The sequence below is a fragment of the Manis javanica genome, chromosome 13 (genome assembly GCF_040802235.1).
Source record: "Manis javanica isolate MJ-LG chromosome 13, MJ_LKY, whole genome shotgun sequence".
Classification (NCBI taxonomy): domain Eukaryota; kingdom Metazoa; phylum Chordata; class Mammalia; order Pholidota; family Manidae; genus Manis; species Manis javanica.
Window position 1 is genome coordinate 86573905 of NC_133168.1, and position 26311 is coordinate 86600215.

General features: G+C 55.7%; 1 protein-coding gene and 1 long non-coding RNA gene across 6 annotated transcripts in view; one reads left to right on the top strand and one right to left on the bottom strand.

Annotated features, from left to right (window-relative positions):
- Positions 1-7141: 7141 nt before the first annotated feature.
- Positions 7142-26311, bottom strand: part of CACNA1A (calcium voltage-gated channel subunit alpha1 A) — a 263531-nt gene continuing 244361 nt past the window's right edge. Inside the window, exons 37-49 of one of the 2 annotated variants that reach the window (XM_037022578.2) lie at positions 25641-25791; positions 23081-23208; positions 20767-20863; positions 18235-18340; positions 13767-13874; positions 13543-13643; positions 12332-12441; positions 12084-12222; positions 11823-11936; positions 10487-10522; positions 9310-9496; positions 8790-9037; positions 7142-8062 (exon numbers count right to left, since the gene is read on the bottom strand). In XM_037022578.2, coding sequence (XP_036878473.2) covers positions 7346-8062; positions 8790-9037; positions 9310-9496; positions 10487-10522; positions 11823-11936; positions 12084-12222; positions 12332-12441; positions 13543-13643; positions 13767-13874; positions 18235-18340; positions 20767-20863; positions 23081-23208; positions 25641-25791 — 2242 coding nt within the window. In that variant the 3' untranslated portion in view covers positions 7142-7345. Of the gene's footprint in view, positions 8063-8789; positions 9038-9309; positions 9497-10486; positions 10523-11822; positions 11937-12083; positions 12223-12331; positions 12442-13542; positions 13644-13766; positions 13875-18234; positions 18341-20766; positions 20864-21720; positions 21818-23080; positions 23209-25640; positions 25792-26311 lie in introns of both variants that reach the window. The other variant, XM_073220074.1, reaches the window with a different exon arrangement.
- Positions 7920-25722, top strand: LOC118973190 (uncharacterized). Of its 4 annotated transcripts, none has more exons than XR_005062436.2 (4): positions 7920-8143; positions 22951-23041; positions 23877-24015; positions 24429-25722. It is a non-coding gene; the product is annotated as an uncharacterized lncRNA (long non-coding RNA). The 4 variants fall into 4 exon arrangements; XR_005062435.2 differs by lacking the exon at positions 7920-8143 and having other exon boundaries at positions 22035-23041; positions 24429-24492; positions 24731-25722; XR_005062434.2 differs by lacking the exon at positions 7920-8143 and having other exon boundaries at positions 22035-23041; positions 24429-24492; positions 25050-25722.

The following is a 26311-nucleotide window of genomic DNA, read 5'->3' on the forward strand; positions in this document are numbered from 1 at the left end:
GGGGATGGATGGGGTAGGAGGTAACTAGGCTCCAGCCAGGAGGGGCATGTGTTCACCCTCCAGGAGGCAATAGGGCTGAGTGGAGAGAAATCAGCTCGGTGTGGATTCAAGGCCCACTCTATTTTCCCCTATGTGACCTTGGTCAAGACCTTTCTGACGCTTAGTTTTCCTGACCTGAAAGTGCCTTCCTTGTCCTAGCCAGCCCCGCCTCTCACTGTATTTCCCAGAGCTCCTCTGCCACCCTCCATACCCCGCTGGGCTCTTCCTGAGAGAAGTGGAGGCAGAAATTTGGAGGTTCACGGGGCCTCCCACTATGGTCAGCCTCAGTGGGCTAGATGCCCTGATCTCTTGGGCCATCTATTCTGTTCAAAGTAATTGTTAGCAAGTTCTTTGGATAGAGAGGCCGGGTATTTATATCTGTGATGTCCCCGTTGGTCCTGCTTCTATTCCTGGAGCAGGGAGTAGGGTTGCCATCACTCACACCCCTGACCCTCCCTGGGTCCAACCCACACTGGGTTCCTAGTAGGTATCTTGTCCTTGGCCATTCATTATCTGGCCCCTAGGTGGCGCTGCCTGCATGGTGCACCTTAACTAGCTTCCTCTGCAACCTCAGCTCAACCAAATGCCCCAAATGCCTTCTTGGGCCTTTGTGACAAGAGCCCTTGAACAAGGCCTTGATTTCAGGAGGCTCTGAGTCTCATGCGACAGGCCAATTGCTTGATTATTATAATGTGGCTTTCGATGGGCCAGGGCGATGTGAGGGGGGCTCAGGAAGCACTTTCTGGAGAGGGAGGCTTCTCTCTGGAGCCTTAAAAACTGTTCCCAAATTGCAAAAGCGATCATGGTTTTGGAGCATTAATTTTGTACAATACCAAAGTCTAGACAGCCCTCCGCAGCACAGCTATCTTCCCAGCCTCTCCGGAGGTAACAACCGTACACAGCTGGCTGTGTATCCCTTCAGACCATTTTCTAACGGAGCTAGTGGAGTATTACAGGATGCCTTTCTCAAGTTTAAGAGCAGAGTGGGGAAGGGGCAGGATAATGAGGGGGGCTGGCCCTGGGGGAGACACATGGGAGGCTGGGAGGGGGGCTGCAGCAGGGCCAGAGGAGATGGGCTTGTTGGGGAGAACTCAGAGTGGGGAGGGCTGCCCTTCTGGGCTGGGACAGGAGGCCCGGTGGGACGTGGGTGTCACGTTCAGCAATGGGGCTGTCATGGCACATCCCCTCTTGCAGATTCTACTCCGGGCCAACAGCTCATCTTGGGGCCTTCAGCGGATATTTGGTGGTCTCAGTTCATTCAGACTGCTGTATCAGAACACCACAGACTGAGGGATTTAGGAACAACAGACATTTATTGCTCACACCTCTGGAGGCTGAAAGTCCAAGATCGAGGTAAGGTGCTGGTGGATCCCATGTCTGGTGACAGCCTGCCTGCTTTCTGGTTCACAGATGGCATCTCACTGTGTTCTCACATGAGGAGGGGACAAGGGAGCCCTTGCAGGGTCTCTCTTATGAGGACACTAATCCTATTCACAGGGGCTCCTCCCTTATGACCTAATCACCTCCCAAAGAGCCCGCCTCCACACACCATCACCTTGGGGGGTTAGGTTTCAACATAGGAATTCTGGGAGGATGGACACATGCCCTCTGTGGCACCGGCGAGTGAAAGCATTACTCCTGGTCACGGTAATCATACATGAGACTCCGGCTCAGGGTGAAGTCAGCTCCTGTAGGACACACAGTAGGTGCAAGCCAGCAGTCAGATGCTTCCTTGTTCGGCCGTGCTCCACACTCGGTCATTCACAGGCACCATGTTGATTTTTTGCATGCCTACTTGACTGCTTATTTTACTGTTTAATGCCCTCCCAGAATTCACGTCCGCCTGGAAACTCAGGATGGGACTCAGTTGTTTCTTAACACCAGTTGTGGGGTTTTTCCCCCACACCAACAGATTCTCTGACACCAACTGGCTGTCCAATAATTCAGTTCAGTTCTGACACTGTTTACCTGGAGTGAGCATCATGAGTTGAAGGACTCACCCCCTTAAGACCATCCTCATTACAGACACCAGTCAAAAGTCCCAGGCCACTATACATCAGGGGTCCCCAGGATCCCCTTCTGAGGTTTGATAATTTTCTAGAATGGCTCACAGAACTCAGGAAGGAACTTCGGGTATTTACTGGTTGGTCATAAAAGACACAAATGAACAAGCAGAAGAAGAGACACCTAAGGTGAGGTCCGGGACAGTCCCGCAGCAGGAGTTTCTGTTCTGGTGGAGGTGGGCTGCTCCACCTCCAGGCAAGTGGGTGGGTTTGCCCGCTCGGCGCATTCTCTGCATTTTTGTTTTTGTAAACCTCTCCGGCCTCCCTGCGGGCCCTGGAGATTGGGATTGGGCCCGAAAGTCCCCACCTCCAATCACTTGTTCTCTCTGGTGACCAGGCCCCAGTCCTGAAGCTACTCTAGAGGCCCCACCCTAAGTCACCTCCTTTGCATAAACTCAGGTGTGACCGAAAGGGGCTTCTTAGAATGACCAAGGACATTCCTAGGACAAAGGACATTCCTAGGACTCAGGAAATCTCCAGGACTTTGGGAATCCTGTGCCAGAAACTGGGGACAAAGACCAAGTGTGTTTCTTATGAGGCCACAGGGACCTTATTTACAAATAGGGTCTTTGCAGATGTAATTAATGTAAGGCTGGAGATGAGAGTTGTGGCAGTGGGGGACTAAATCCAGGGAGAGCGTCCTTATGAGAGACAGAGAAGGACCCACAGAGACAGGGACCACGGTCGTGCAAAGACAAATGGAGAGGGGAGCTATGTGGGCAGCTGCATGCCCGGGAACGGGACCTCTTTTTGTGGGAACTGCTGGCAGCCCTCCGAAGCTGGGCGAACTAGGCGTGGGGCAAATTCTCCTTCAGAGCCCCTGGCAGGAGCCAGTCCTCTACACACTTTACTTTCAGGGCTCCTTGCCTCCTGAATTGGGAGAGAATACATTGCTGTTGCTTTCTGCCACCCAGGCTTCGGTGATTTGTCACAGCAGCCCTATGACACTAATATTGCTACTATTTCTGTAATCTTTTGAAAGGTGGTTTCCCTTTTTCTTAAATATTTGATCTTGAAAAGCCCTGGTTATCTGTAAGCTACTGGCGGCTGCATTGGTGAGGCTTTTTCAAATGCACGGTGCCATAAACAACAGCCTCCTGGCTGAATGTCCTGTCCTTGTCTGCTCTTTCCCGTTGCTTCCCTAAAGTCAGTGCGTCAACCCAGGGCTGCCTGGAATTCCCGAGGAGCCAGCAGCCCCAATAGTGGAGGTGCCCGCACACAGATTTGGCTCTCCCGTGAGTCCTGGAGCAGACTGCTGTCACTTCACCCTGCAGGTCTTTGAGGGCAGCTGAAGGAGATTGGATGTACCACCCCCAAATACACTACTTTTGGCAAAAGGATAACTCTGAGCTGAAGGCAACTGAGATTCAGCAGATGTAGGAATTCTCCCCCATCCCCTTTTCTGTCTAAAAGCAGGGCATACATTTCTTTTTGTGAAATAAAGAAAACTGACCACCAAATTAGGGACCACCAAAAAGACTTCTAAGGCCCAAGTACTGAAAGTTTCATAAACTCTGGAAGTCTCAGAATGTCCACTCTTAAAAAATTAAAATTTCTAACTATAACACCAGCTAGTAATTAAAAGTTAAAGCCAAGCTAAAAGCTAAACTAAGTATATGCCGTCACATCTGTTTTCCTTTGCTGTCCAGATTCCTGCTCAAGGACACAGATAAGCAAGAATGTTTGCCCTTCCCCTTAATGCCCTTTGGTGCCAAGATGTATACAGAACAACCTTTCTTTTTAGCATTGCATTTTACAGAGAGTCAGCACCCACACGAGTCTGCATATACAAACCTTACTAAAAAATCCTCATTTTCTGTTAGTTTCCCCCCTTATATTTCCTAGTTTCTCCATGATTTATCATCTTTTGAAGCACAAACCCTTCCTTTGTTAAAATGGTATATAAGCCCCTGAGTCTAATTGCTTGTGTAAATTTTATTACTTTTCTGTGCATATACGTAATGAAAGTTGTGGGCTTTTCCTCCTGTTAATCTGGCATGTTAGTTTAATTCACAGGCCCCAGTCACTGCATCTAAAAGAATAGGGAAAAATCTTGCCTCTCTGACACACTGGTGATTCCTAATTTCACAGACAGGAGGTTAGAGCTCAGAGAGGTAGCAGATGGAGACTGTGAATTGCAGGAAAGGGGCAGGAAGACACATCTGAAGTAAGCCTGGGTGTTTTGGAGCTCTGTGCCTCAGGAAGGCAGCTGCTCAGAGCATAAGCATGGCATACCTGGCTTTCAGTCTCTGTTTCTTTGCCCCTTGTTCAGCCTTCCAGGTGATGTGACTCAGGCCAGATACTGAGGAGGCATGAGACCAGGACCTAAGATAAGCTCCCTATGCCTTTTCATCCTGTTCCCTTCATTTTGTCTCTTCTGTACAATGCACACCCCCTCTAGCCTGAGGGTGTGGGCTATGAAGGCCTGGGGTCCAGCCTCCCTTTACTCAGCCATAGGTTTAGCCTTTAGGTCCAGGGGTTGTGGAGGGCTCTGGCAGGGAGCTTTGTCCCTTAGCAGACAGATGGGTGCAGCTTCCCTGGCTCTGGAGGGACCTGAGTGGGCCCATCCGCTTCTAAATCGCTCCAGCACCATGGGGGACAGAACTTTGCCAGCCCCACCTTGGGCAGGGAGCTGGTCCAGAAGTCTGCAGGGGTTGTGACTGGCCAAGCTGCCTGGGAAGTTAAAAACCTCTTTAGCTTCTCATTGGACATCACTTCCTAGATGCTATTATTATAGGAGGCGTTCAGTCTGCTTGCCATTTAGAGTTCCTCAGCCTCTCTGTCCAAGGTAAGCTCAAGGCTTGGGGTCTGGAGCAAAACTGGTTGAACTTTGATGTGATGGTCATGATGACAATAGTAAATAATAGCCCATTTGGGACAGGCACTGCTCTGAGAACAGCAGTTCTCAAAGGGGTCCAGAACTCTGAGGGCTGTTGAGACCCTCCCAGGAGACCCATAAGCCCAAACAATTTTTATAATAATATTAAGATGTCCTGTGCCTTTATCAATTTTATTCTGAGTAGAGTGTGGTTTCCAGGGGCTAGTGGATATTACAACAAGTCGAAGGCAGAAGTGGATATGAGAATTCAACAGTCTTCTGTGAGCCATTAGGGAGATGCAAAAATGTGAAGTGAAGCAAAGCCTTTCTTTTCATGGAATTTTTTTGGTTTGGAAAATGTGTTATTTTTCATTAAAAATGTCATTAGTTGAGCTATTGTGGATTATGATTTAAAAATTAATGCATAATTTAAAAATGGTTTTAATTCCTAAATGGTAAATATCAGTAGCTAGAACCCACATAGACATGCTTTGGGGTTCTGGTAAAGGGGTGCTGAGACCAAAAAGTTTGGGAACCTCTGATACAGGACAAGGACTCAGTCTGGCCCACTGCATGTATTTATAAATAAAGTTTTATTGGAACACAGCCACACTCACTTGCTTACCTATCATCTGTGGCTACTTTCCTGATACAGCATCAGACTTGAAGAGTTGCAACAGACTGGGCCACAAAGCCGAAAATATTTACTTGATTCTTTAAGGGAAAGGTTGCTGATGACTGATACAGAATAATGCATTTAATCTTCATAAATTGTCCTATTACCATTTCCATTATACAGATGGGAAAACAGAGGCACAGAGAGGTGAAGTCACTTTCCTGAGGTCAGATAGCGAGTGAGGCTGGAGCTGAGTTGGGAGAGTTTCCAGGGGAGGTGGAGGTACCAAGCCCCTCAGAGTCCAATGACTGGCCTAAAAATTGGGATTTGGTAGGTGTCTTGTGGCTTATCTTCCTTTGCCCTGCCTTTGATTGCCGTACTTGTGGCACCCTGATATTCCAAGGGCCATCCCACTCTTCCTGTCTGCAGATTTTGCGGGATTCTCTGAAGCCAGGAGAACCGGGAGCTGTCTTTTCAGACCAAAGGCCTCTTACCTCAACTTGAACAAGGGGTAGAACTGTTTTTGGTTCACCTTTGAATCCGCACAGCCATCTGACCTGATCTCACCTACTACAGCTTTTTGGCTCTGGGCTGAATTCACAGAAGCATGTGCAGAAGAGGCAGGGAGGTGTGGGCCTGATGTGGGGCTGGGCTTAACTGCCCGGCCTTCCAGCCAGGGTTTGGCCTTGGCTTCCCCAGGCCTGTAAAGGCAGCCGGGATCCCTGGAGCTCTGGCAACTACACCCCGTGAGGGGCGGAGCTTGTCTGCCTCCCTCTGCTGGATGCAGAACACCCCCCAGACATCGCGGAAAGCTCAGGTGTGTTGGGGGGGAGCTAAAGCCCTCTCTTCCTTAGCCGCTTTCAAAGTGTCTCCTTCCATGGCCCCCACAAAGAGCTCTGGGGAGCCCTTTGCAGACAGGTAAAGACCAATCCAATCCAAAAGCCCTTTGATTCAACTTTATTTTTTTTTTTGAATGTCATGCAATAATTCACAGTCCCAAGCCCACAGTTTTCAAACAAGGTAGGAAAAAGGGAAAAAGAAGCAAAGGAAATCGGTGGTGGTGGTGGTGTTTTTTTTTCTCTTTTGTTATTTCAAGCAGGACCAAATGTCAGAAAAAAAATGCTTCTTTTCTCAATCATTAATTTTTTTGTCCTTTTAAAAATTGTTTATTTTTTTAAAACTGATTTTTGCAGGCAGTAATAGTAGGGTTTGGTATAACCAGCAAGCACTCCTGTGTGTCTGAGAACGTGTGGGGTGTGAACGTGTCGTGTCGGTCTGTGTGGGACGCTGGGTTTCCCATTCCTTCGGCTTTGCCGCCGCACACGGGCCACCAGCTCGTGTTCACCAGGGAAAGGAAAGATTCAATCGAGATGATAAAACTCATCAATAGAAGCGATTTGTTTTTTACTCCCCGTTTTTCTTTTAAAAATGTTTTTTTTTTTTTAAATTTCAATTTTCCCCAAGGTTCTCCAAAAATGGCTGAGTTAATTAGAATCCCTTGGCTGTGTGGTTTGTCTGCCCCTCCCGAGGGCCCCCGAAGTGGGGGATCGGGGTTGGGTGGGGGGCGCGTCCCTGCCCAGGAGCGGCTGTTCTGGAGCCGAGGGTCTCTGCGCTGGACGGCTTGGGGTGTTCCGGCCCTGGGGTCACCCTCCTGGGGCCGGGATCGTCGGGCAGGTCCTCTCCTGGGCCCTCCCCCGTGTGCTGGGCAGGTGGCAGCGAGGTGACCCCGCGGCCCGGGCGCGGCTCCTCCCCGGGGTGCGTGTGCGTGGGGTGCGTGGGGGGGCCGGGCGGGCGCCACCCCGCCCGGGCTTAGCACCAGTCGTCGTCGTCCGTTTCGCTGCAGGCTTCGTGCAGGCCTCTCCGGGGGCCCGGCCCACGCTGTCGGGCCGGGCCGTGGGCCAGGTAGTAGCCGTTGGGGAGGCGCCGGCCGTGCCGGGAAGGCGAGGCGCAGGCCGTGCCCGCGGCGGCCCGGGGAGTCCTGGGCGAGCACGCGTGGCGCGCGGGGGGCGGCGCGTCGAAGGCCGCGGCCCGGGGCTCCTCCCCGCCCCCGCCGCCGCCCGGGCCCTCGGCCTCGTCGTAGTCGGAGCCCCGGTAGTAGCCGTGATGCCGGGGGCCCAGGGTCCCCTCGGCCGCCGGCCACCGCGAGGCGCCGCCGCCCTGGCGACACGCCCTGGGGGACTCGCTCCGGGCTGGGCCCGGGCCCCGCCGCTCCATCGCGGGAGAGCGGCTGCTGCCGTGGCCCCCCGCGGACGGCCGCTCCCCGGCTAGAGGCTCGACCGCGGGGCCCGGGTACCTCCGCGCGCCGCTGGGGGCCGCCCGGCCCGGCCGCACCGCCGCCGCCGGCTGCTGCTGCTGCTGCTGCTGCTGCTGCGGGGGCCCCGAGCCGCCGGCCTTACGGATCACGGGGGAATAGGACACGTGCGGCCGGGGGGTGGAGGGGGTCTGGGGGAGCTGGCGGCGTCCCCGCCGCGGAGTGCTGGTACCAGATGTTGAGGGGGCTGGGCTTCCACTTACGGAACTACTGCCCTACACGAAAATTGAAACAAAGGAAATCAAAAAAAAAGATACAACAAAATCAACCAGAAGGAGACAGGAGGAGACACAGAGGTAGGGAGGGACGGGGAGGGGCAAAGGAGAACCAAAGGCGGGAGGGGAGGGCGAGGAAAGGGAGGACACAGGACATTGAATGGAAAAACGGAGAAAAGCCACAGCCACAGGAAGGGGAGGGGGAGGGGCCGGGGGTGAAGAGGAGGGGGAGGGGGTTGGAGAGCGGGGGGAGGGGGAGGGGAGGAGGGACACAGGAGGGGGAGGGGAGTCAAAAACCAACACAACAAAGTGAAAAGAGAAATGAGAAATGGAGTTTTGTAAGTTTTGGGGTTAAAATAGCAGAAGTTTCAAAAATTACTCACAGGCGTCCAGAGGACAGAAATCATAATCGAAACAAAAACGGAAGCCAGGTTAAAGGAAAGCAAAAGGCAGCAGGCAGCCAGCGGAGGGCATGAGTCTAAGGACCACTGACGTGACCCACAACTAAGGAGGAAGGTGTAGGGAAGGCGGTGGCAGGCGGCAGGGGTCTGGGGTCAGAGTGGGGAGCCAGCGTGGGGGGAGGCAGTATCTACCCCCGCCCGGGGCACTCCCTGGCTTGGGGAGCCCAATGTGGGCAGCGGGGAGTGGGGGCTCTGCTCAGAGTGGCTATCAAGTGCGTGGGGGGCCTTCGAGGGCGCGGGTTAGGGGCGCCTCATGCCACACCCACCTGCCGGTGTGCCATGTGCTCGCGGCCCTCGCTGGGCGAGCGGGACCAGCGCTGATCCCGGGCCCTGGCCCTGCTGTGCTCAGGCCGCTCCTGGGTGTAGCGCTCCTTGTCGGGGGGTTGGGCGTGGTGGTGGTGGTGGTGGTGGTGGTGCCGGTGCTTCCGGTCCTTGGGCCGGCCCCGCTCCTGGTCCCTCTCTTTGGATGGCAGGTCGCCAGACTGGGTGGTCATACTCAGGTCTGTCCCCAGGCCTGGGCCGGGTGGAGTCAGAGACGATAGCCATGAGGGAGTGGTGGGGCTGAGGGTAAGCAAGGGGGTCCGCAAGCCCAAGAGAGGGTGCCTTCCCCTGCACCAAGGAGGGCCTGGTGGGTTCTGGGGGCCAATCCCCAGGCTCTGTGCTGCAGCTGGCCTGGCTTCATCCTGGGTCCCCCATCCAGGCCTGATTTCATGTCCCCAGGGTCCACCTGGCTCTGCTTTATTTTCCCCTCACCCCTCTAGCCCCTGGGCCCTGCAGGCAACCCACCTGTGTCTACATCTGTGTAGCGGCCCAAGGACCGCTCGGAGGCCCGGTGGCCACGGTCCCGGCGCCGCTGGTGGTGCCGCTGGTTCTCCTCAGGTGGCACCCTCTCCAGGGAGTAGTCGTCCAGGCGCCGGGCCTTGGGGCCCAGCACAGAGGCTGAGCGCTTCATCGGGCTGGTGTCTGAGATGGTCTGGGGGGGAGGCACAGCCCGGCAGGCCCGGGTCAGCAGCCCGCACCAAGAGGTCCCAATCCATCCTGCCTCACCACCCCTCAGCGACTGGAGTGTGCCCATCCAGGGGTGCCATGGGGCCTGGCTCGTGATCAAGCAGTGCCCGGTCTCCGCTGTCCCCTCTCAGGCCTACCCTGGGTTCTGGCCAGGAGGCCCTGGCTAGTCACTTGGGACCACCCCTGGGGATGGGGCCCAGCCAGGAACAGGTAGGCCAGCGAAGGGAAGAGCTTCCCTCATCCAGAGTGCACCCCGGAGCCCCAGGCATTGGGCAGCTCAGCCCTGCCCTCGCCACTGCTTGTTCTCCAGGGCGGGCGAGAAGCCTCGGCGTCTCCCGGCTGTTGGGCCTCCTACAGGCCCAGGGGCAGGCGTCCGGCACCCCAGCTCGCTGTCTTCCTGGACCAGCTGGGGCTAAATTTTCCTGCTCCGGGAGGGAGCCCTTGAGGGGCTGCCCTGGCGTTTGAGGCCTGGGGGGGACCTGTTCTTCTCTTTGGCCTGCAGCCCTGGAGAGAGGGGCCCTGTGATTCTCTGTGGCTGGGAGGGGACAGGAGGAAGATGGGGCAGATGTCTTCCAGGACCCAACCCGCTAAGCTGCTGGCACTGCCCAAGGCAGAATTGTAAGGGACACATGTGATAGGACCAGAGGGTCAGAAGAGGTGTCAGGGGAACAAGCCCTGAGAAAAGAGTGGGCCAGGCTGTAGGTCAGGCTTCTTGCAATGATGGTCCCTGTGGCTTGGGGGCTCTCAAGAGAAGGGATGGGGGGCAGGCCCACCCCCCAGGGCACACAGAGGACACAACACACAGAGGGTGGGGCTCCACAGGGGGAGGGGTGCAGGCTGCAAAGAAAGGGGTGGGGTCCAAGGACAGGGAGAAATGACAGGACGCCCACGAGGGGGGGTGGGCGGGAAGAGGGGGCCGGAGCCCAGCTGGGCCGCAGGCGGGCGCGGTACATACACTGAGGTTACTCCCACGTGGCCGGCCCCTTCTCCTCTGTCACAGCCCCACGGGATGGTGCACACAGAAAAACAGAAAGAAGAAAATAAATATAAAAGCCAAGGGGGGAGAGGAAGAGGTGGTATATGGAGATGCCAGGTTGGGGAGAGAGTCCTGGGAGGCGGGGCAGGGCAAGAAAGGTTAAAGTTCCAAGTGCGTGGGCGACCCTAAGCCGGGCCGGCTGTCCTCCCACAGCACAGAGGAGACAGACAGGAGACACCACAGACAGATGGCAGAGGCACAAGACTGACAGATGGGGTGGCGTGGCCACAGGCCCCTGGCCCAGGGCTCTGCCTCATGCAAGCCTCTCCAGCCCTGGCTCTGGCTGACACTTAAAGCTTGGTGGTTGGCCAACAGCTGGCTGGTCCCAACCCTCTCCCGGGACCCCGTGGCTCACTCCTGGGGGGGATAGGAACCCGGAAGGATGGGGCTGGGGAGCCACATGCAGGCTGGGTGTCCCCACCCAAGTTCCCAGAAGCCAGAGGCCAGGTCCCTGAGCCACTCTAGCCCAGCCAGACACAGCACAGCCTTGCCGCCCCGTGCAGACGCCATGGCACAGCACACGGGGAGACCGCTGCAGCCACACATGCCGCCCCACCTCTCAGGCCGGGTGGGCAGCCAGCCATGCTTCTGGCCCCTCTGCCCTGTGGGCCTGGGGCAGTGGGTCCATGACATACCCCTGCCCCCCGTCATCCAACCAAGAGGACCCCGAAGCTGGTAAAGCAGCCACACACAGACACACATCAGGCACAAACCCTGCCCCTCCCCAGTGACCCCCTCGGAGACCATACAGCAAGTAAAAACCCCAGCTGTTGTCAGGCCCAACCCAGACTCTGCTACCAGGTCCTGGGACCTGTCAAGTTCCCAAGAGCAGACCCATGTGTGCATGCATGTGTGTGCACGCCTGTGTGCATGGGTCTGTGCGTGTGTGTGTGTGTACTGCCTTCAGCTCTCACCTGGGCTGACAGATCACCTCCCACAGCCCATCTACACCCCCATGTGTCCTCCACATTCCCTGTTATCAGCACCTCCAAATGGAGCAGAGGAAAATGGCTTGACCCCCATGCCCTGCCCCAGGGTCCCCTCTGCCCTCTGGGCACCTTCAGGCACTCCAGGTATGGCCAGGAGGGGCAGTGGGGTCTGCATCTTGCTGCTGAGGGTACAGGTGGTCCCGCTCAGGCGTGGGTCCCGGAGAAAGGAGATACCCTGGCTGATGTGGAGGGGCAGAGGGCATCACTGCACCCAGCAGGGGCTCCAGGGGCCCGGTTCCCCCATAGCAGTGGGTGAAAGCCCTCACCTGGTTCTCCGCAGGGAGGCGGGGCATGGAGGCGGCCCGGGCCTGGCCTTCCATGGGGAGGTAGTGCTCGCTGTCTGAGTAGCCGTCTCTACCCATCTCTCGCATCTCTACGGACTGTGGAGCAGACGGTGAGGCCAGTGAGTCTCAGGGACTGACACTTGGGCCCCAGGGGTGCCCTGGTATGTGTGGGACTGCGGGCCTGGGGCCCGCCCAGACCCCTCCCTCCTGTATTTTTGGGGGCCAGTGGCGGGGCAGAGGCACCTGAGAGTCAGGCTGGCTGTTGGGTATGTCGGTGGGGGGACCCCGCTCTGGGCTCCATGTGCCTGTCTTCTGGAACATCTCCTGAGCTCGCTGGGTCACCCAGGACGGGCTCTCCTTGAGGCCACCTTCATGAACCATCCTGCATGGGGGACAGAGGCCACGGTGGCAGTGGGTGCTCCAGGGGCTTCTGCACCTGAGAGCAGTGCTCCCTGCCCCTCCACCCCCACCACGTGACCAGGGACACTCACAGGCCTCCTCCTGGGTCCAGCTGGGTGGAGGGGAGGGCATTCTGGCTGGGCCCCGCCTCCTGTGTTGGAGACGGGGGCTCCATGCGCTGGAACATGAGTGGTGTCCGGTTCTAGAGAGGCAAAGAGCGATGTGTGCCCAGGGTGGGTAGGGCACAGGGCACAGGTGGGGGAGGGTGCCCAAGGCTCAGGCTCTGGCCAAGGCCGCAGATGAGTGAGTGGGACAGCAGAAGGCCATGAGGGGATGCTCAGTGTCCCCTGGTGAAATCCCAGAAGCCATTGTTGACACCTCCACCGCACACCCCCCCACAGTCAGGTCTACTCTGTCAGCCAGTCCACTAGGCTATTCCTTCCAAATCCATCCAAAAAGGTCGCTTCTTGCCCCTCCAAGCCCCCACCTAGGTCGGGCCCTGCCACTGCCATCCTGGCCCTGGGTATTTGCCTTCTCCCAGGTCTCCTGGTTCCAGCCTCTTACTCCATGGTCACCAGAGAGCATGCGTGACCACCTGAGTGAGGTCCCTCCCTCCCTCTACTGAATTGAGGCCTGGCTCCCACCCCACTCAGAGCAACAGTCAAAAGGTCTCCCTGTGGCCTCCAAGGCTCTGCATAATCTGCCCATCACCTCCCACCCTGTCTCCTCCATCGTTCACTGAATTCTGCCATACTGACCTCCTCGCCATTCCCCAAACTCAAACTCATGGTTCTGCCTCAGGGCCTTTGCACTGGCTATTCCCTCTGCTCAGTGTTCTTCCCCCAGGTGTCTACTTGACTCACTCCCCCTCCTCTTTCTTCAAGTCTTTGCTCAGACATCACCTCTGCAGGAGGGTCTTCCTGATCACCCATTTCAAAATTGCATCCACGTGGCACTTACTATTTTCTGTCTTATTATCTGGTCATTTATTATTGCGGGCGTTTCCCCACCTGGAACGTCTGCTCCTGAGAGATTCGGATCTGTTTTGCTCACAGCTGCACCCCCAGGGTTGGTAACAGTGCCCAGCACTCAGGGGGCACCCAGAAAGTGTTGCTGGGGCAGAAGAATTCATCCAGGCTGTCTCTCCTCAGCAGAGCCCTTCTACGCCAGGGACCTTCCTGGGGGCCTGGCTGTACCCTACTGGGTGGTTGGTCCTCAGAGCCACAAGGAAGGTGCCATCTTCCAGCTGAGGGGTCCCAAGAGATGGACTGGGGGGCATGGGCCATCAGGCAGGGGGCCATACCTGCTCTTCACGCATGGCCTGGAGCTTCTTGGCCTTGCTCTGCCGGTAGTACTCCATGATCATCATGGCCGCATAGATCTTCCCCACCGTCAGGTCCGTGGCTGGGGGCACAGGGTGGGCTCACCGCGGGCGGGGGGCCCCTATATACCCCCGCCCTGTCCCTGAGTCTGCAGCCTGTTTCCCACCCCCTCCGGCCTGGAGCCCAGGGCCAGGTTGGCTCTTACACTTGTGAGGGGTGACCAGCAGGTCCAGCGTCTTCTGGGACAGGTTGGGCCAGATGGCCATCATCTCCTTCCTCAGCTCGGCATCCATCTGCTGTTTGTCGGCCCCACCTGCAATGTGTGCACACGGAGGCCCTGACCACCTGCCTGGGCGACAGCCAGCCTCTGGGGTGGCCGGCAAGCCAACAGCTCCTGCTGACTCAGCACTGCAGAGTCCTGGGCTCTGGGGGCCTGGCCCAGAGGAGGCATGACTATGTGGGCTCCGCTCCTCTGCAGGGCCAGGGCCATGCAGTGACTGCATGGGGGGCAGCCCAGCACCGAGGGGGGCTAGATGGCTCAGCTCCCACTTGCCAGCTGGGTGACTTAGGGGTCAGTCTACTACTCTGTGCCTCAGTTTCCCCATCTGTGAAACACGGATGATAACAATAGTACCTGCCTCACCAAGACGCTTAGGCGTTCGAGTAGACGATATGTGTGCAGCCTCCAGACAGCGTCTGCCATCAGCTTATTAGTGCAGCAGCCCATGGGTCCGAGGAGGGCTTGGGGTAAGCCCAGGGAGGCTGGGATGCCCGAGAGCAGTCCCGATGGGGGGGTTTCTTTCTCCACCAAGCCTCCCCTTCCACAGATGTGACCTTGGGCAGTTGCTGGTCCCTGGTCCCTCCCCCTAGCCATGGTGGTCATCAAGCCTCTTTGCCAATAATTGCTGGTTCCTCCCGCCTGACCACAAGGGAGCATGGCTCTTCCTGGCCCCTGTGGTTGGCCAGGGCCGTAGGGTGAGTTCTTGTCACTGAAGTATGAGCAGAGTGCGGTACCACGTTGGGGCCAGGGCATCAAATGGCCAGTGAGGGCACCTTCTGAGTTTTCTCTCCCTTTGTCATGGTAGCTGGTGGCATCACAGACAGTGGCTGCTCTCTCATGGCTGGTCCCTAAGTGACTGAGGGGCAGAGTCCCCTGCCAACTCAGAAGGGGCACACCACAGGAGTGAGAAGCAAACCTTTGTTGGTTTGGGGATGTTTGTTATGGCCAAACATGCTTGTCCATCCTGACTGATACACCAGCCCAGCCCCTGCTTCTACTTCTGTCTCAGAGCCCCCAACCTTGGGCACAGGGCCACTGTCCCACACATTTGCAAGCAGGTATGGAGGGGACATTGATGACAGAGCCACAGCAAGGGCATGAAAGCCCCCTGCAGGGCCAAATATTAACTGGGTAGTTGCTGGAATGTGGGGGCAGGTCCAGGAGACATAATGGCAGGGCAGGAGTCGGCTACCAGACAGGAGAGTATTTTGGTGGTTTAACCACCAGCTGCAGGAGCACATCCGCTGAATAGCCAGCCTCTCCTTGCCACTGCCTGCCCTCTTTGCCCTTCTGTCCCTGATTCCCCCATTTCTTGGGTCCAGCTGCCTCTGGCAACTGCCATGGGCTTTCACTCCTCTCTCCCCATGTGACTGTGGAAGCAGAGGGCTTTATTTTGGGCATATCCTTCACAAGGCCCTTTTTATTTATGTGCAGGGAAAGCTCAGACCCTGTTCTGGAGGGAGGCTATGGGGCAGCGGGGAATTGTGTTACCTGGAGCTGGGCAGCCGCCTCTGCCCAGGTCTCCCTGCTCCCCACCCCCAGAGGGCGCCAGTGAGCACCTGAGTCAGTCATGGGCCTCCTCTGCCTAGAGCCCTCCGTGGCTCCCACTTCACCCAGGGGGATCGCCCAGAACCTCACCGTGAGCCCGCAAGGCTCCCCACGGTCTGTCTTCATTTTTCCTACATCCCCCTCTTGGCTCACTCTGTTCCGGCCACACTGAGCTCCTCACTGTTTCTCAAACTCACCAGGCACGGACTTGCCTCAGGGGCCTTTCTTTGCACAGGCTGTTTCCTCTGCCAGGGTAGTTCTTTCTACAAATATCTACATGGCTCCCGCTCTTATTTCCTCCAGATCCTGCTCTAACCTTGTACCAAAGAGGTCATCTAGCTGGCGCCCGATCTAAAACAGACCCACCCACCCCAACACCTTCCATGCCCTTCTCCGGTTTTCTTTTCTCCCTTCTTGTTCCCCATTTCGTCCACTAGATGGCGTGCTCCACGGTCTGGTCTTCATTTGGTCACTGGGGATGCAGCTGGTTGTGGCCACTGAGACGCAGCTGCCTGGGAGTGGGGCTGATGGGTGGGCCTGGACACGGGCTGGGAGGTCACAGCTACTGTGGGGGCCCTTGGGAAAATCCCACGCTGGTGGACCCTTAATAAGACTTCTGAAGCCACCCCATACCTTCCTTTCCTCACGGGAAGCTGCTGGAATTAATAGCTATGTCTCCTGTCCACTGCAGCTAAGTGAGGTGCCCAGGGTCTCTGTTGTGGCTCCTTCTCAGAGACACAGGGAGGGAAAGAAGAGATCATGACATTCATTGTCTGATAGGAGTCACTCTCTCCTGACAGCTTATATGTTTCCTGTTTTGCATGAAGAAAAGAAAGACACCAGCCTTTAGGGATTAATTGTGTCCCCCCAGAATTCATGTTGAAGCCCTAGACGTCAACGTAGCTGCACTTAATTAATGAGATTCTTCTTGGGGGGAGAAAACAGAGGGGAGGGGGTGGGGGGAAGACCAGTTGAGAAGAAAGAGGGACGTAGATGGGACCCAGACACCTAAGTAGAGAGACCTGTACTCTTTCTCCCAAGTCTCCAGCTCAGAATGGCCTCCCAGTTTTAGAGAATCTGAAGAATGGCTGAGGTTAATCTATCCCCCACCCCTTCAAACTGCCTCCCCTGACAGCTATGATGGCTAGAAAGGAACTCAGCACATTTACAATTAGATTGAGCTGTTGGGAGAAAAAGTGTGCGTTATACTCTCAGCAGGCCCGACGTGCAAATCTGCTAGGATGGCTGGGACTGTCATCACTGTTACATCGTTGTCGCCAGGCCCTCAGCTGACCTTCCTTACCTCCAGAGCCTGGGTCAGCTGGGCCTGGGAACTTGGGACTGGGCCTGGTGCCCTCACTGAGGGCAGGATGGAGAGGGGTCCCTGGCTCGGAGAGGACCTGAGCAGCGTCTGGGGTATGAGTGGCGACCAAATGCAGGCATATCCCCAGGAATCCTTGAAATCCTCAGGTGGGCTGTCTGGTAGGTATCATAAAGGTTGGACTTACTGGGTCCCACAGAAGGGATTTTTGTGGTAAAGGACAACTCAGCAGGCCTGGGTTGTCCAAACCCTGCACATTCCAAAGAAAGGCCTGGTTCTTGACCAGTTCCTGGGGGGTCAACTGTAAGCACTTAGAGTGTCCTGTCTGATAAAAGCATCTTTATTCGTCGTCAGGCCTCTGAACGCCATTCCGGGCTGGGGAGACCTCACCCCTCCATCAGACCTGCCCTGGTCAGAGCGACCAGCGATGACCTGTCAAGAAACCTGCCGATCATTTTTGGCCTCTGTCTTCCTTGGCCGCTGCTTAGCACCTGCCACACCCACAGGGCTGCCCTCCAGGAGGCCACGCAGCTCTGGTCCCTGCCCACCCCTTGGTAGCCACTTCTAATGCTGGAGTGGTCCCAGGCTTGACATTTGCTGGTCACTGGGCTCACACTCACCCCCGGGAGAACTTGTCCAGGTTCTTGGCTTAAAATCTGTCAGCACCTGAGGCCTCCTGATTCCTCCTTGTGGGCCAGGTGGGCAGGCTCATCAGCTCTCCTTCAGAACCTTCTCGGGAAGTATAAGCTGGAGAGCCGCCTGCCTACTCTGCATCTGCACACCGACACCACCCTCCTCCCTGTCCTTTGCCCAGACCCGTCCCTCCCACCTCTTCCCCGTCTCAGTCAACAGCAAATCCATCCTTTCTGTGCTCAGGCTTCAACCCCTGGGGGTGACCTTGATGCCCCTCTTTCCCTCATGCCTCACATATGATCCATTGGCCATCCAGTTGGTTGGCTCCCAGGAAATACCTGGAACCTGAATGCACCCTACTCCCTGAGTCGAGTTGCCAGGCTGAGTTCACCTGGATTATGTCAGTGGCCTCCACCCGGGCCTCCTCCCAGTCCAGTCTCCCCACTGCAGCCTGAGGGAGCCTGGTCAGAGGTGAGCGGGTTCAGGTCTCTCCTCTGCTCTGGATGCTGGGTGGTGGCCCTCCCTCGCTCAGAGCAAGTTAGCTTAAGACAGTCCTGGTGGCCTCCTACCTCAGGGCCTTCGCACTTGCTAGTTCCTTTGCCTGGAACACCTTCTCTCCAGGTATCCATGTGATCTGACACTTCACTTCCTTCAGAGCCTCCTCAGGGAGGCCTCCCTAACTGGAAGTGTAAGCTGCTGTGTCCCCCATGCTTAGAGCAGAGTGTGGTGCGTGCGAAGTGTGCATGAGATTATCGCTGAGCCAGTGAGGATCCAGCTGGGGCAGCAGCTCCTCTGGCTTCAGGCAGGGAGGGGGATCCCTGGCTACTTGTTGCTCTCCCTTCCGAGGCCCCGTGCCCAACCTGCCCTGACTGCTCCCATCCCTACCCTTACCCTTGGCGATCTTGATGTCCAGGGCTGTGCGGATCAAAGCCATGAGGGTAGAATTGAAATGGACGGTGTTGTCATCAGCAACGGGCAGATCCATCCGCAGGAGCCTCTACAGAAAACCAAAGGCAAGGACACAATCATTCCCAGGCACTCTTTCCCCCTCCCTTGTGAGCCAGACCCACAGTGCCCAGGGAGCGCCAGGAAGAACTCTGATGGCAGTGACTCAGGTGCCCCCCACCCTCAGGTTACCCACCCCAGCACTCCCTTTACTGATTCCCCTTTGTGCCCCACGGCGCGGGCACTGGGCACTTGTGGCCACTTCTAATGCTGGAGTGCTCTTTCTTCTCCCACCCAGTGCACCCTAGAGCTGGTATCCCCAGGGCTCGCCCAGACCCTCGCTCTGCCCAGAGTTCTTCTGGATGGCTCCGCTCCATTCCGACCCCCTGAAACATGAGGCAAGCCGACTGCAGCAACCCATGCGGCAGCCAAGCACAGGAGTCTACGGCCACAGCCGCTGGGGGGCTGGCAGCTCCCCATCCCACCCAGATGGGCACAGACTGCATCATTCCTCTGAGAAGCAGCAGGCAGGCGGCCCCCCACTAATGGGGCGGGCCCCTCGCAGACATGCAGCGAGGCCGTGTCACACAGAGCAGCAGACAGGCACATGCAGACGGGATCTCGAGACTCATTCATAGCTCCGTGGAAAGTGTATCTCGGGGGCATGTCCAGATGTTGGCTCTCTGTGCAGTGGCAGGGGGTAAGGGGGAGGGGCACCCCGTGGCCCAGGGAAGAAAAGACTCCCTGTGTCCCAGGCAGGGACTTTGTTCCCCATGCTTGGTGGCATGGGAAAGGGCGCTGGGCTGGTGAGGTGGCACAGAGACAGGACTTGAGGGAGTTTTGGTGTTCACCAGGGGATTCAGACACACGTCAGCAGGAAACAGAGTTGGAGACGGGGAAGGAGAGGGCAAGCCTGGAGTAGAAAGGAGAGAGGGGTGGGAGCAGGAAAGGGATGGAGGTGGTAGATAAACACACACAGACTGGGTCGCTGTGCACAGCTACACAGGTTGTGCACTGCACAAAAGGCTCCACATCTTAGAAAGCATGGATTTGTATTCCAATGAACTGCTTCCCAGGTAATAACAGAAAAGTGTCTTGTTCTCACCACATGAGTGGATTATAAGAATTTTCCAACAGACGAGTGTTCTGTGGAAAGGGTGCCCTCTTCAGATTTGCACAAAAGTGCCTTGTGGAACCACAGTAGCCCTGCACAGGAGGGGAAGGATGCTCCCTCCCTCTCTCTCGTGCACACAACACTCAGCCAAGCAGAGACTGAGAGAAGGGACAAAGGGCAAACCAGAGCAGGAACAGGTAGAAGGGGAGGCTTGGTCCAAGATGCTGCTGGGACAGCCTCTTCCTGCCCCTGACTGGGAGGGAGGGGTGCACGGAGGGAGAGGAGAGGAATGAGGTTGTGGGGAGGCAGCTACATGAGGCAGGAAGGAATAGCATTGACAGGAGGGAAGGAGGACTCTGCAGACACATGGAGGGCCAAGGTGGATGGGAGAATGGGAAGATGGGGCCATTTTTCTGGATGGGCTGGGGTGACTTTAAGTCGCCCTTGAACTTCTCGTGGATGAGTTGGAGGTAACAGAGCATCTGTCCTTGGGTGCCAAGGGAGATTCCGGGACAGGGGTCTGGAGAGGTGGTCTGGCCCAGCCGCCTGGAGGCAGGACCCTTGCTCCTTCAGCCAGCATGCAGCACCCCCGGTCGGCCATGGTGCCTGCCCTCCCCAGGCCCCCGCCAAGGCAGCGTGCATGGCCTGCGTCAGGGTGCCACGGTCCAGGGGTCCAGCTGCGGCCCTCCTGCCCACTCTGGAACAATGGAGAGGCATGTTGGGGTGTCTAGGCAGGGATGGGTGGTGTAGGGCTGGGGGCTGGGGAAGCAACTCTGGTGCAAGGAAGGCTGGGGAGAGGAGAGGCTCTGGGTCTTCCCTGGGACGTCTCGGATCCCCCAAGGCCCTAGGTCAGAGATCAGCTTCAGGTACGTGTGCAGTGGGGAAGGGGGGCTGCTGGCCCTGGGGTGGAGATGCAAGATGGGGTCGGGGCCTCGTCTTCTTGTGGGGCGGGCAAAGCCCCCTTGCTGCAAGGCACCTGCCCCAGCGTAGGCATGGGGGCTGCTCTGGGTGGGCAGAAGGGAGGCACGGTGGTGACCCCCTCCCCGGGAAGTGTTTGTGTCCAATTTGGCTCCCAAGGGACCAGGTGCCAGGGGTCCTGGGAGCTCCCCTCCTCCTCCCCCTGGCGTGTCGGCCATAATGGAGTCTCAAAACACCAAGACACACTCATCAGAAAAGACGGACACAGTGTGCTGCTTAGAGTCAAGGGTTGGTCATGATCCATATACTTGAGGAGGGAAGGGAAAAAAAGAAAAAGAAAAAGAAAAAGAAAAAGAAGGCTGGAAAAAGAGACTCGTTTGGCTGTTTCTGGTCAGCACGGAAAAATCCCCGGTGCCCGGACTTCGGTGGTTGGCAAGGGTAGCTACCTTGTAAGCCACTCTGGCCGGACACTTCTTCCCCAGACCCAGGGGAGGAGACATGTGTCTCAGCATCTGATACATGTCCGGGTAAGGCATGCGGCCCCTGGCAGCACCGGAAACAAAAAACGGGGGTGGGAACGGAGAACCAAGGGAAGGGGGGGTGGGGTGGAGTGGGGCGGGAAGAAATGGAGGAAAATCCAAACCAAAACCAAACCAAACCAAAACCATAACCAAAAAAATCACACGGGCCGAAAAAATAGAGAAAGATGCAGAGAACGGTAAAATAGGTATTTCAAATAAATGGAAAAGAGGAGGAAAAACAATGGAAGGAAAAGTAATTAAAAAAAAAAGATTATTTCACTGCTCACAAAGCAGGGGGAGAGAGAGAGAAAAGGGAACAGTCAGATTCAGTTTGGACTCTGAGCTATGGTTCTGGTGGAATGCGGAGGAAGCGGGAGTTCTTGTTTTGGAGGGCCTGGAGAGATGCTTTGGTTTAATTATTTTAAACATTGGGTCAGGTTCTCTGGTTTGGCTGAGGCTGGTCTCTGAGGGGGCCTAGATGGGGAGGAGGGGCTGGGGGTTGTAGCAGGAAGGCTGGGGGGGCTTTGGGAGGTGAAGGGTGGACGGGGAGAAAGGAGGTGGATGGGGCAGCTGATGCAAAGTTACGATCCCCCCCTGGACGTGTCTAATTTGGGGTGCCGTTGAGACCCTGGGATGGGCAGCTGCAGCTAAGAGCAAGCAGAAATGGCTGAAGGGAACGGAGAGATATGTTCCATGATGCTTCATTGAGTCTACGTGACCGCATTCTGTTGGCTAAGAGTTTTCTAGTTTAATGCAAGAGAGAGACATGGCTCTGTTTTTTTATATATATATATATATATATATATGAAATATATATATTGAAGAACCCCAAGCCACACTCATTCCATGGATGCTAGCAGGTTTTAGTGGAAATCAAACCTTGCAAGCAACCCTATGAGGACATTTCTTGCCTAAGCCGAGAGGGGGAGATATTACGCGCAATAAACTGTACATATCCTTATAATGAATCCGACCGCTGAAAGGAGAAGAGAGGGGATTAGTGGAGGCATGGGTCAGGCTGCCCTCATGCTGGCTTCCTGTGCACACAGCAAAGTCGTGCAGCCAGGGGCTGGGGACCCGCTGGCTTGAGGGGGCTCGGGAAACGGGATGAATGAAGGTCCCTGAAATGCTCCCAGATTCTGGAGGCAGGGGGATTCGGGTGAGGTGTGCTAGGAGCTCTGGGCTGGGGGGCACCTCCCCCAGGGCTCTCTCTGTATCTCCCTCCTCCAATCTACATGGGCTACATTGGAGGGATTGGGGGCAGGGCTTGTGGAATAGAGGACAGGGGGACAGCATCCAACTGCTGTGACCTAAAATCAAAAGAGGAAGAGTTAGGAATTGGCCAAAAGTCAAGCCCCAGACCCGTGGCTCACCCCAGCCTCTCGGTCTCTCGGAGGACTTGTCTGGGGCTGCAGGAATGGCAAAGATTGACTCCTCCCGGCCTTCCTCGTGAGGCCTCCCCTCCAGCGCTCAGGCTGCTGAGGGCCCCTGTTAACGCTTTCTCAGGCCCCAAGCCCAGCCTGAACTTGAATCCTCAGTTAGTGGTTGGTAGGCTCTGAGCATCAGGATGGCACCTCTGAGTGTCCTGCAACGGCTTGGTGTTGAGCAGGTGCTCAATACACACACACGGAATGAAGCAGCCCCTCTGAAACCATCACCTATCAGCCAGAAGGGGGCACTCTGCTGCCTACGGAGATGGGAGAGCTCACTATTTAGATGAACAGGAACATGCAAGGGCCAACTAGGCTGTGTTATTTGCCCTTGGCCTTGAATGATCACCTGCTCCATGGTCTTGAGATCCCAGGGGGAGCTGGCTTCTGCTACTCTGCGTTTGCAGACTATCCTGCTTGCCACGGGAGCTAGGCCAGCCCCTTTCCCATTGCTCCCAAGGAACTGAAGCTGAGAGGCCTCTGGCTTCCTCCCTGGGGCCTGGCTGAGGTCCTTACCATCTAAAGGCCTTGTAGTGAGGGACAGGAGAGACTCACAGAGGCAAACCCATCATCTCCCTCCCTTGTCTCCCAGAAAGCCTGATGCTTGGGCAGGGGGTGGCTTCCCAAAGCATTTAACCTGAGATGTGTGATGGTGCTGATCCTCATCTCTTTCCTCTAGCCTGGCCCCTGAGATCCCCACTAGCTCCCCGGGGACCCAGCGCCCTGAAGTCTCGGGCCTGACCTAGCCTGTGCTCCAGGGGCAGAGAAAGGTGAGTAACATGGCTGGAGGTTTCAGGGTGACTCCTTACCACGCTGCAGGGTCGTACTCAGCCCAGACACGCACGTACTCATCCAGGTGGTGGGGACCCAGGATGGAGGAATCTCGGGTGAGGTACTCAAAATTGTCCATGATGACGGCGACAAAGAGGTTCAGCATCTGTGGGGACCCCAGGGGTCAAGAGGGAGTGGGAGAGGGCAAGATGCACCCCACACACATATGCAGAGGCCCGGAGGGAGAGAGGGAGGGACATGAGATGGGGAAAGGGAGACAGAAAGATACAAACACCAAGAGTGACGGATAGAGACAGACAGTCAGAGAGGCAAGAGAGGCAAATGTTAAAAGGGGCTCAATGCCAAGGGACCCCATGGCCCCAAATCCTCTCATACCTGGCCTCCAGAAAGGCCAACGTGAGAGCTCCATGTGGGCAAGACTTTGTGTTTGGCAGCCCCATCACACACAGTAGGCACTCAGCAAATATTTCTTGCATGGGTGGATCACTTTCCTGCTCTCGTCTGCGTCTGGTAGCACCTTTCCATGTGTTCTTCCTGCCCTTAGCACACGGGGAGCTTGCATTGGTCTTGCCTCCAGGCCTTTGTAAATGTTGCTTTTTTAGTGAACATCAGGATTTTCCTCCTATTGGGCAGCAGTACCTGGGGAAGCCCTCTTCCTTTAAACTTAAGACACTCTAGTTGGACGCCTAGTGGTGACTTCCACTTTACGGCTCCACAGGTGGTGGTCATATAACACAGGCCTGTGATTGGTTAGGGAGGGGCACATGACCCAAGGTGACCAATGAAAGCCTTCCCTGGGATTTTTGCTGGCAGTCTGGTCGCCACCTTGTCTCTACCGGGAGAAAGTGAGAATGAAGCCAATGTGGAGAATTGCAAAGAGGTTGGAGTCCACGACCCAGCCTCACCTGGACTTTTCAGTTACAAAACTCAGTGAACTGCATGTGCTGCTTAGGTGAGTTTCAGCTGAGTGTCTGTCACTTGCAACCAATTTGCTTAATATATGTTCTAGTTCCTGCTACACTTTGAAATTTTCCTTCCCTCAGTCTGAATCTCCCCCATCACAGCACATGTTAGATTATATCGCTATTGTTTGCTGACTTGTCTTCCCATCACTCCTGCAAATAGCCATGTTCTCTACTTATACTCCCAGTGCCTAGCATAACGCCTGGCACATAGTAGGTATTAACTGAATGTTTAGATATAAACATAGTAGGTGATTAATAATAACTCATAATCTTAGGTGCCTCTAATATTAGTGATTCTATCTTTAATTCATGATATTGATTGAGCCCCTGCTGTGTGACAGTAGCTGTCCTAGGTGAGGGGCTACAAGCAGTGAACAAAACAGAAATTTCTGCCTTTCAGGGGCTGACGGTCAAGTGTTGGAGGTGTCTTCTCAGGTGCCTGCCCTTCCCAGATGGGCTGTATGGTGAGATCTTGTCCCCACATGCACCCAAACTGCTTGGACAAGGGTGGTCATTTGACCAGGGGCTGGGCTGCCCACTCAGACTCTTCTGGGAATTTGGAATTGGGCATGGTCCTTCTGGGTCAGAGGCTGCAAACACTGGACTTGAGGGGCTGGGAGACTGAGGCTGCAGGGCCTCTGCAGACAGCAGGTATGCTAGGCTTTGGCCAGCAGACACTGGTATTACATCCTGCTCTTCCAGTAGGGGGCATATCCTCTTGGAAGAAGGTCCGGAAGAAGGGCCTGGAAGTCTCCTGCCCCAGAGGCTCTGGAGAGAACACAGCCCTGCCAACACCTTGATTGGACTTCTAGCCTCCAGGACTGTGAGAGGATATATTTCTGTTACTTTCAGGGGGACAAGTACCAGCTTGTGGTACTTGTCACGGCAGCCACAGAAGTTACTATCCTCTGCAATTGCACAGGGACAGCAGAAACCTAGGGTACAGTATAGATGCACTCTTGGGGGTGCCAGGGGCAGCTACGCAGGTTGGTGACACCCTCTCTTCCTTTTAATTCCCCAGTCCTGGCCTTCCTGCAGCTGGTGGTCCCTGGTGAGTTGAGCCTTATCTGAGCCCATTCAACCCTATGCAGCCAATCCCTGTATTAAATTCCTTCCACTTGAAACACCTGGACAGTTTCTGTTCTGGCTGTGTTCTGACTGCTCCAGAGAGAGAGAACATAAATCGTATCCTCTATAGCTACCACGGGCCACAGGACTGGCTCTCGGCTCTAGTCTGCCCTCAGTGTAATCTAATGGGTCTCAAACGGGGAAGATTCTGTCCCTCCCCTGCAGGTGGTGTTGGCATTGTCTAGAAACATCTTTGGTTGTCACACCTGGGTTGAGTGGGAGAGGTCTGCCACTGGCATTTAGTGGGTGGAGGTCAGGGATGTTGTCAACACCCTCCAGTGCCCAGGATGGCCCCCACCATGGATAACAATCCAGCCACAAATGTCAATAGTGCCAAGGTTGAGAAACCCTGGTTACCCTAATGCCCAGCTGGCTCAGAGAAGCCTTGGAGGAAGCAAGTCTGTGATGCAGCCACATTCTAGAGAAACCCATGCCCGAGAGGGAGCCAGATCTCAGGATCCCACACCCACACGTCCAGACTCACCAGAAATGAGCAAAGAAAGATGAAGGAAACGAAGTAAAAATAAGCAAATTCATTGCCACACTCGGGAGTCAGGATGCCAGAGTTCTTATCACACGGCTTCCCGCTGAGGCAGGAAAGCATGATGTTGTGCCATGCCTCCCCAGTGGCACTCCTGAGGACAGAGAGGGGTTATCAGGGACCTCTGGACACCAACACTCCCCCAGGGGGGGCAGAACACTGAGGTTAAAAACTTGGGCTCTAGAGCTGGACTGGCATGGGTTTGAGTCCCAGGTAAACCACTTCTTTTCTCTAGGATCACAGAAAGGTGATTCTCATTGGTCTGGGATGGAGCGTGGGGACGTAGGTATGTTTTAAAAGCTCCTATCCTCCAGGAGATTGTCATCATTTGCTACTTTCTCCTTAGGTTACTCTGTTCCCCACACACTGAGATCCTCACTCTCCTCAAACATACCTGCCACTCCTGACTCAGGGCCTTTGCACTTGCTGTGTCTGCTGCCTGGACTGCCCTTCCTTAGATATCCACAAAGCTCCCTTCCCTCACCTATTTCCTTTCAATGTCACCCCCCACTCCAGGGTGGCATGACCTGCCAATAGACACAACATAAAGTTTATCACTGTAACCATTTTTAAACGTATAATTCAGTGGCAGTAAGTACATCCACAAACCAGTG